Below are 10,535 nucleotides of genomic sequence, written 5' to 3' on the forward strand. Positions count from 1 at the left end.
CTATTTATTTCAAAAGCCCCTTCCCCTCCCCCTTTTCTGATGAAGGGTCTAGGCCCGAAACGTCAGCCTCTCTGCTCCTATGATGCTGCTTGGCCTGCTGTGTTCATCCAGCCCTGCACCTTGTTGTCTCAGATTCTCCAGCATCTGCAGTTCCTACTATCTCTCATTGTCATTAAAGTGTTTGTTTTTGTTGGAAAGAACTTTTTTAAAAGATTTCTTGAAGGACAACTCAATAAACATAGAAACATAGAAGACTGGAGCAGGAGGAGGTCATTTGGCCCTTCAAACCTGCTCTGCCATTCTTCACGATCATGGCTGATCACCCAACTCGATAGCCTAATCCTGCTTTCTCCCCATAACCTTTGATCCCATTCACCCCAAGTGCTATATCTAGCTGCCTCTTGAATACATTCAATGTTTTGGCATCGACTACTTCCTGTGGTAATGAATTCCACAGGCTCATCACTTTTTGGGTGAAGAAACGTCTCTTCATCTCCGTCCTAAATCATCTACCCCGAATCTCATACTGTGACCTCTGGTTCTGGACACACCCACCATGAGGAACATCCTCCCTGCATCTATCATGTCCAGTCCTGTTAGAATTTATAAGACTCTATGAGATCCCCCCTCGTTCATCTGAACTGTGGCGAAAACAATCCCAAACTAGTCAATCTCTCCTCATACCTCAGACCTGCTATCCCTGGAATCAGCCTGGTAAACCTTCACTGCCCTCCCTCAAAAGCAAGAGTATCCTTCCTCAGAAGAGGAGACCAAAACTGCACACAATATTCTAGGAGTGGTCTCACCAAGGCCCTGAACAACTGCAACAACACATCCCTGCTCCTGTAGTTGAAACTTCTAGCAATGAAGGCCAACATACCATTTGCCTTCTTTACTGCCTCCTGCACCTGCATGCTTATCTTCAATGATTGGTGCACAAGGACACCCAGGTCCCATTGCACACTTCCCCTCTCCCAATTTATAGCCATTCAGGTAGTAATCTGCCTTCTTGTTTTTGCTTCCGAAGTGAATAACCTCACATTTATCCAAATTATACTGCATCTGCCCATTAATTTGTCCACTCACCCATTAATAAACACATAGAGCTAGACCCCCAAATACACTCCATTGCGAAGGAAAACCAGAAGTGAGGTAATCCAGCTCAACAGGCACCAGAGTTTAAATAACAGTGGGAAAACATGACAGTGCTTCATTGGAGGCTGCACTGATGATGTTACCCAGCAGGGTAATGAAACGTCTGCAGAACAATGAACCAGCTTGGCGAGCCAACCAACCGCAACATTCACAACCTGAGCTACAAATCTACTCTAAAATCTAACAGCATATTTGTCGAAGTTGTTTAAAATCATGAAGTTTGTGGACAAGGAAACAAAAACATTTTCCAGTCACTGAATGGTCAATAACCGGAAGGCACAGATTTGAGTGGACTGATAAAAGAACCAGAGTTGACATGAGATCAATGCTTTATTCAAACATTAGTTTGGACTTGGAACACACACACACCATGGTAGGGTGCAGATACATAGTTAGTGGTAACCATTAAAAGGTAACTGGATAAATACTTGGAAGAAAAACAAATTGCAGAGTTATGGAAAACAGTAGGGGATGGGATTAAGGGATTTATCTTTGAAACAACTAGCACATAATTTATGGGTCACATGCTTTCTATGCAGTACTATTCTATGCTTGTAATGCAGTAAAAGATTTGAAAGTACTTCACGGAAACAATTAGACACAATTTGTCACCAAGTCAGAGGAGCTATTTGGACCAAAATAGATAGGTCTTAACAGAAACCTTAAAAGGAGGAGACAGAGGCAGAGAGCCATGGGAAGGATTCCAGAGTTTAGAGACTAGTAGCTGAAAGCACAGCCATTGTCGCTGAAGCAAAACAAATTAGGGACCCACAAGAGGCTAAAACTGGAAGAGCTCAGAGACTGACTTTTGCATCTGGAAGCAAGTATACTTCCATGATCCTAATACTGAGGTTGCCCTCAAACTTTCACAATGTTAGAATCCACTCTATACCAACTATAGTCAAGCAACCACCTTTTTTCTTACCTGATTTGAGTTCGATGGGAGTGTTGGTATCAATTTCATTCTTGGGTTTACCAAGGAAAGGAATCCTCAACGGGATGATGTGAGGGACTGCAATGGACCCGGCCGTCATTCCTTCACAGTCACCTACAGGATGAGGCCAGAGACAATACAACAGGAGAGTGAACTTCCCAAACATTAATCCATGACAAGACCACAGCCAGAAAGCCAGGTTAAAAGGAATGTAGTTCAAAAGAGAGGATAAAGTTATTCAGGAAACTATGAATGACAGCACCTGAGTCTCACCAACAAACTGAAACTCAAGTAATTAAATTTATGAGCATAGAACCCAAAATTGTAAATAACCCCAACAATCTACACCCAATCATGTTGTTAATAATCATTTACTTCAATTATTAATATCATTACTACTACAATAATTATAAATAATTATAAATTTCTCTAGTTAATACCAGTAATTATTCACAAAGATTAGAAATAACACTGCAGATTAATATATCAAACAAATTAATAGTATCATAATGAATACTTATAATACATTGCATAAACAAGACAATGAATATTTGTTAACTCAAAGTATCAACAATTCCAATAAATATTTAAAAATTACAATGATTATCAGTAACTACATTGATTATAAATAACTCCAATTAATTCGTGATTCAATCATAACTCCAATGATGATCAATAATAGGTTTGTTTATTAATAATCCTGATTTTTCATATTAACGTGCAGGAAGTGATTATAATTATTAATGATGTAATAATTTTTTGTTCATCTCTCATTACCTTTCTGGTCAGTCATTTTATTAATGACAGAGTAGCTTGCAAGGCCATTTCAGAGAAAGTTGAAAGGTAACAGTACTTCTCTGGGTTGGAACCATATATGTACTAGACTAGGTAAGAACCACAGACTTCTTTCCCTATTGGCAAAATATCAGTAAGCCTGATGGGTTTTTACTGTACTATAATGCAGTAGTTTTATAGCTCAAATATGGGGTATAGCTTTTTCTTTACTCCAGAATGATTTAATTAACACTATTTAAATTCCCCAGCAGCCCTGGTGAGACTTAATTTCAAGGGAAGGATTTCGGCTTTTGGATCTGGACCCAGAGTGCAGTCGCCAAACGGTGATTTTTCCCAGAACTGCCAATAGATGACAAAGAGCACAATCACTGCCCAATTAAGAATGGCAGGTGGGCTGTCAACCCTTCATCTTGAAAGAAGCAGAGGCCTACTCTTGTAGGTATAGGAGAAGGTACTGTGTCTTACCGCAATCCTCTCAGAAACTTTTAAAATACTCAGGCAAAGAATAGTCAGAGCTACCGTGCGATCTGACACCTGTTTATTGGGAAGGACCACAAGACCTACCCGGAGTTGCCCACGGTGGTCTGCTAACGTGAGGCCACCTCCAGGTAACAGGCCTGTCCCTGTCGCTGTGGGATGGGATGAGGTGAGGGCCATAAGGCGGCTGAAAAAATCCAGTCAGCTTCTGGTAACTGACCTTTCACTTACATTTAATGGTCTACTCCCCAAAACCCAAAGGTGCTAGCAAATTGACTGGCTGGCCAGCACCACGTACCCAACTGATGTCCCCTTCCCCCCAAAGCCCACTCCAGTATAGATTCAGTTTTGTATTTCTGGCTCTTACGCCCAGATCTCGGGATTAATAATCCAGTAATATAATCCACCTCGACCCCCTTCTTGTGTCAATTACTAATTATATTTTAGTACTTCATAAATAATAAACCCACCCAGCCTTAAGCGAACTCTCTCCAGGTGCCACTTTGCACAAACACCACAGCCTCGCTCCTAGCAACGCCGGCACTCAGCGGCTGCGGCTCCTCCGATGGGTCAGCCCCGTCGCCTGGCAACTACCACAAGCAATCAAATCAACTCTTACAGCGGCATTAACAACGGAGCACCGGTGAAGAACGCACGCGCAGTTAGAGTTTGGCCGAAGTGTTGGGTGAGGGGATCCAGGTGTGCCCAGGTAGACGCGGGGAAGACCCAAACTCAGACCTGATTGGTTACAGTGACCAGGGAATACATTTAAGTCCATCCCATCAGTTCTTTCCTAAACCTAGGCCAATTGATATGACTGCAGAGATAAAGAACTCTGACACAGGCATTCAGAACTGACCAGTCTTCTGCATTAAGGGATAACAAGGTGTAGAGCTGGATGAACACAGCAGGCCAAGCAGCATCAGAGGAGCAGGAAAGCTGACGTTTCGGGCCTAGACCCTTCTTCAGAAATGGGGGAGGGGAAGAGGGTTCTGAAATGAATAGGGAGAGAGGAGACAGACAGGTCAAAGAGGCAGGGATGGAGCCAGTAAAGGTGAGTGTAGGTGGGGAGTTAGGGAGGAGATACGTCAGTCCAGGGAGGACAGACAGGTCAAGGGGGCGGGATGAGGCTAGTAGGTAGGAGATGGGGATAGGTGGGAGGAAGGACAGGTTAGGAAGGCGGGGACAAGCTGGGCTGGTTTTGGGATGCAGTAGGGGGAGGGGAGATTTTGAAGCTTGTGAAGTCCACATTGATACCATTGGGCTGCAGGGTTCCCAAACGGAATATGAGTTGCTGTTCCTGCAACCTTCGGGTGGCATCGTTGTGGCACTGCAGGAGGCCCAGGATGGACATGTCGTCTGAGGAATGGGAGGGGTAGTTGAAATGGTTTGCAACTGGGAGGTGCAGTTGTTTAGTGCGAACCAAGCGTAGGTGTTCCGCAAAGCGGTCCCCAAGCCTCCGCTTGGTTTCCCCGATGTAGAGGAGGCCACAAAGGGAACAGCGGATACAGTATACCACATTAGCAGATGTGCAGGTGAACATCTGCTTGATGTGGAAAGTCTTCTGCATTAATGTGGTGAAGCACAGTGCCCCAATGTAAAAGCTTCCCATTAGGATGAATATTGGCCACAACATTCAGCAAAGCCAAATGGGTCTTCTAAAAAAGCCATAAACCCTCCTAATCCACCCGAACAGGTAAATCATGCCTTTTTAAAGTTTTCAGCCAAAATATAGTATTTCTAAACATGTACTGTCTACTGCAAAGAGGTGCAGTCCAAATGATAGCATCTTATTTCTGACCCAGAAGTTATGGAGTCAGGTCATGAACACAATATGGTACACAGTACAGCACCATTAGGGCTGCCATCTTTCCAATAAGATGTTCAAATATGATTCAAATAAGATGTCCTGTCTACTCTCTAAAGTAAACATAAAAATATTCCATGGCATCACTGTAAAGAAGAGTAGGAGAGTTATACTCTAGTATCCTGGCTAATATTTATCCCTCACAAACAAATTAACAAGAAGATTATCAGATCACGATCCAATTTTTTTTTGGAAACTTGCTGCATACAAATTGTCTACTATATATCTTAGTTCTTACAACAGTGATTATATTAGAAAAAGTATTTCAAAAGCTGTAAAGTGCTGAAGGACAGTCTACTGTTGTGGAAGACACTATATAAATCTTTTTCTTTTTAATGCATCAACAGAAAGAGTTTTGTTTCTTCAACAGAGACCATGAATCAAACTTGGGACCTTCTGGTGTACTTATAAACATGCAAATTTAGGAGCAGGGATAGACCACTTGGCCCCTCAAGCCTGATCCACCATTCTCCAAGATCGGACTGATTTGTTTACTCCAAATTTCTACCTCACCCTAATAACTTTTCACTCCCTTGCTCATCAAGAATCCATCTACCTTTGTCTTAAACTATTCAAAGATTCTGCTTCCATTGCTTTTTAAGAATGGGCGTTCAAAAGACCTACAACACTGTGAGGAAAAAAAAGTTCTCCCCACTTCTGATTTAAATAAGTGACCCCTTACGCTGTACATTCTCCCACAAGAGGGAACATCCTTTCATATGCACCTGTTAAAACTGCTCAGGATCTTGTTTTTTGTTTCAACTGAGTCACCTCTTACTTTTACAAACATCAGTGGATACAAGTATAGCCTGAAAACAATTCTTCATAAGACAACCTGCCCATTCAAAGTTATGGGGAGAGGAGGTGGACTTCCCATCACAACCAGATCTGCCATGGTCTTATTGAATGGGGAACAGGCTTGAAGGGCTGGATGTCCTACTCTTGCTTCTAAAATTCTATTTTCCCATGGATCTGATTGGCTGCCCAGAGTTGTCTGGGTGGTTGTTGGGTCCTCTAAACTCATTTAATATTGGCAGATAAACCACCGGGTGCCAAATAGTTTTCCTATATAGTTTGCTGTATTCAGGTTTGGGCAGTTTACAGCAAGGCAGCAATGACTAATTTTATTTTTGTTGCCTCTCCTCCTCAGGATCCCACAAAATAACTGGTTCAATTACCCATGGAATTGATCACAGTGTGTGTAGAACAGGCACCAACCAGTTCCAATGTATTTAGCAACTGGAAACCCATTTAGGTTATGGGGCCCTGTTTGCAATAATAAGATGATCATTTGAATTGGGTGGGTGTTTTGGACACCTGGATGTAAGACTTTGTCAAAACATGTGCAGGTTAGGTCACTATTCCCAATTGATGTTATTACTGCTCCCCTAATTACAGATGCACTGACCCAATTCCTGCACCTAACACCTTTACTTTCCTGCAATTGTTCAATCGATACATCCCTCCTCGGACCACCATGTTCTCACACCAGCCAAAGAGTGATTGCTGTACTCAGGATCAGTAACAATAGCATGTATAAAAATAAGTAGTTTCACTGAATATAAAATATGGTAGCTAACAAGTTGATTAGAATATTTTTTGTCATGTAAACAAACTTTTGTGTCATTTCCATAATTGTTTGATGTAATTACACGACATAATACTATCTGACAGTGGGAGAAGATATCAGATTCCAAACTGCACATTTTTACTTTGAAATTTCTTCTCTATGGTAATTACATAGTATCTACACCACAGGTCACTTGACTCTTCAGATCTATACCAGCATTTATATTCAACATTAGCCTCCCTCAACTCTGATTACACTTTATCACATGACCCCAGATCCTTATATTCCATTATGAATTGGGTATGCTATAAGTCATTAAAAAGGCATGTAAATTATTTTCCTTTTTAATAGCTGAGGCATAGCATATAAGAGCAGAGAGGTTATGTTGGAGCTATATAAAACACTAGTTAGGCCAGAAATTGAGTATTGTGTGCAGTTCTGGTCACCTCATTTCAGAACGGATGTAATTGCCATCCAGTGGGCACAGAGGAGATTTACAAGAATGTTGCTGAATTGGAAAATTGCAGCTATGAGGAAAGATTGGAAAGGCTTGGGTTGCTTTTCTTCGAAGAGAGGAGGCTGATAGCAGATTTGATTGAGGTGTACAAGGTTGAGAGGGGTTTGGATGGAGAGGATGCCAAGATCCTATTTGCCTTAGCAGAATGGGGCATACATTTAAAGTGATTGGTAGAAAGATTAGAGGGGAAATGAGGAAAATGTTTCACATCCAGACATTGGTAGAGGGTCTGGAACTCATTGCCTGAAAAGGTGTGGAGGCAGAAATTTTCAACTCATTTAAAGGGTCTTTGATAGGCACTTAAATTCCCGTAACCTCCAGATTTTAAGGACCAATTGCTGGAAAATGGGATTAGACCAGTTGGCTCACTTGCCAGCAGTGTGGCCTTCTTTTGTGCCACAAACCTTTCTACATTATTGAGATATTTGAAAAGGAGGAATGTGCAGAATGTGGGTTAGGACCAGTGGAATAGCAGTATATTGAAAAGCCAACATGAACATAATAGGTTGAATGGCTTTCTCTGACGTTGTAATGATTTTATCATACAAGTCACTTCTTACATTTATCATTGATATCTGCTTCAATCATCTCATTTAGAATTTACATTCTTGGCATTTTCTGTGTAAAGGAAATCTTCTGAATACTTTATTTTACCTGTTAGTGGCTATCTTATATTTTTGCCCCCTTGCTGTATACTCACTCACAAGTGGAAACAGTTTCCCCCCGTCTGCCCTATTGAGCCTTTTTACAATTTTAAAGATCTTTACTCGGTCTACTCAGCCCTTTTTTTCTAAAATCATTGTACCTGTCTATACCAATCACTGGATCATTTTTTCTAATATCAACGTCCTGTTAATTCTGTAAATCCTATCACCCCAGTATTTTTTTTTCTGCATTTATCCAGTGCTTCACTATCCTTCCTGCAATGTGAAGACCAACATTTGGATGGAGTACTCCAACTATGCAAGCAAAGTTCAATAAAAATGTAATAATACCTGTCTGTTGTTGTTTTATTCCTTCCATAATGGACCTACGTGTTTTCTTTGTACACTTTATAGTCTTAAGAAGTTGTGTTGGTAACAACCTTCTTCAGGCTGTCTACATCTGAAGATCTGGAATTCCCTCACTAAAGCTGTGTCAAAACATTTTTTTTTCCTTTTCATTTGTGGGATTTGGGCATCTCTGGCTGGCCAGCATTTCTTGCCCATTCCTACTTGCCCTTGAGAAGGTGGTGGTGAGCTGCCTTCTTGAACGACTGCGGTCCACCTGCTGTGGGTTGACCCACAATGCTATTAGGGAGGGAATTCCAGGATTTTTGACCCAGCAACTGTGAAGGAACGGTAATATATTTCCAAGTCAGGATGGTGAGTGGCTTGGAGGTGGAAGTCTTCCCATATGGCTGATCCCCTTGTCCTTCTAGATGGAAGTAGTCATCAGTTTGGAAGGTGCTGTCTGAGAATCTTTGGTGAATTTCTGCAGTGCGTGTTGTAGGTAGTACACACTGCCGCTACTGAGCATCAGTGGTGGAGGGAGTGGATACTTGTGGATGTAGTGCCAATCAAGCGGGCTGCTTTGTCCTGGATGGTGTCGAGCTTCTGGAGTGTTGTTAGGGCTGCACTCATCCAGGCAAGTGGGGAGTATTCCATCACACTCCTGACTTGTGCCTTGTAGATGGTGGACAGGCTTTGAGGAGTCAGGAGGTGAGTTACTCGCCTTGATTGACCTTCAACAACCATGACCATCTTTCTATGTGTCAGGTATGACTCCAACCACTGGAGAGTTTGCCCCCTGATACCCATTGATTCCAATTTTGCTATGGCTCCTTGATGCCACACTCGGTCGAATGCAGCCTTGATATCAAGGGCTGTCACTCTCACCTCGCCTCTGGAATTCAGCTGTTTTGTCCATGTTTGAACCAAGGCTGTAATAATATCAGCAGCTGAGTGGCCCTGGCAGAACCCAAACTGGTGTCACTGAGCAGGTGCTCCTTGATAGCACTGTTGATGACACCTTCCGTCACTTTACTGATGACTGAGAGTAGACTGATGGGGCAGTAATTGGCCGGGTTGGATTTGTCCTGTTTTTGTGTACAGGACATACTTGGGCAATTTTCCACATTTTCGGGTAGATACCAATGTTGTAACTGTACTAGAACAGCTTGGCTTGGGGAGCAGCAAGTTCTGGAGCACAAGTCTTCAGTACTATTGCCAGAATGTTGTCAGGGCCCCTAGCCTTTGCAGTATCCAGTGTACCTTAACGCTTACTTTTTTTAACCAACATTTAGATTACCAGTGATTGATTTATTTGTATTCCCAAAAAAACTTTGTTCCTCGTCCCATCTTTTAACTTGAGAATTCGAATCTGTAATGCATTAACCTGAAGGGGTGGCGGAATCAGATTTAGGACTAACTTCCGAACGGGAATTGGATAAATAATAAAACAAAATGTAGGTGCTCTGCAGAAATAGCTTCAGGTGAGGGGAAGATGCATGGTTAAAAATTAAAAGAACCAAAAGGTTGCTGGGTTATGGTGCTCGAGTTAGTTTCAAGAAAACGGCTGTCTACGTAGTCGCTGTAATTCCATAATAAAAACTGAGTCACCACATGAAGATAAATTTAGTGATCAGCCTCTCACCATTTTAATCCGGTAAGTGTTAAATTGATGGGAGTAACTGTGTAGCTCAGCGAATTATTTACAAACATTTTATTTTTACTTTATTTTCTCTTAATCCGAAATTTCTCCCCTTTTTTTCTGTGCCTGATGTGAAATTAAACCTCAGCCACATTACACTTATTCTTCCTCACCCTTGCTCCCGTTATTAAATTTCCTTAAATCTAACTAGTGAATGAGACCCAGTTTTGTTTACAAAAACAGAGGTTGCTGGAAAAGCTCAGCATGTCTGGTGAAGAAAAATTTAGAGTTAACGTTTCGGGTCCAGTGACCCTTCCTCAGAACTCACCAGTTTTGTTTAACCTTGCTGCGCCATTAATATATCCTATGTAAAGCGACTTACCATACAAAACAAAGCTAAAACGTAAACTAAATTAATGTATTTTTAATGCATCCTTTTTCCGCTCCCAGGTTACTCCCGGAGGGATGGTGAACGTGTGGTCATATGAGTGTTCGCCCTTTGAAACAGAGTCCGCAACCAACCATTCTTGGAGCAAAAGCGCCAAGCCCTGGTTAGGCCCCAGCTCAAACTAAACAGCTGCTTCTCAGA

The 10,535-nt window shown here is 41.9% G+C and overlaps 1 protein-coding gene across 5 annotated transcripts in view; it reads right to left on the reverse strand.

Annotated features, from left to right (window-relative positions):
* Nucleotides 1–10,442, reverse strand: part of dzank1 (double zinc ribbon and ankyrin repeat domains 1) — a 94,265-nt gene extending 83,823 nt beyond the window's left edge. For 4 of the 5 annotated variants that reach the window (XR_007262809.1, XM_048600625.1, XM_048600627.1 and 1 more), the window contains exons 1-2: nt 8,311–8,404; nt 2,081–2,203 (exon numbers count right to left, since the gene is read on the reverse strand). Coding sequence is in view for 4 of the 5 variants with exons in the window: in XM_048600625.1 (XP_048456582.1) it covers nt 2,081–2,203; nt 8,311–8,338 (151 nt within the window). In the remaining variant the exon portion in view is untranslated. Of the gene's footprint in view, nt 1–2,080; nt 2,204–8,310; nt 8,405–10,328 lie in introns of those variants that run through there. The other variant, XM_048600626.1, reaches the window with a different exon arrangement.
* Nucleotides 10,443–10,535: the final 93 nt, after the last annotated feature.

Source organism: Rhincodon typus, chromosome 9 (assembly GCF_021869965.1).
Source record: "Rhincodon typus isolate 14 chromosome 9, sRhiTyp1.1, whole genome shotgun sequence".
Classification (NCBI taxonomy): Eukaryota; Metazoa; Chordata; class Chondrichthyes; order Orectolobiformes; family Rhincodontidae; genus Rhincodon; species Rhincodon typus.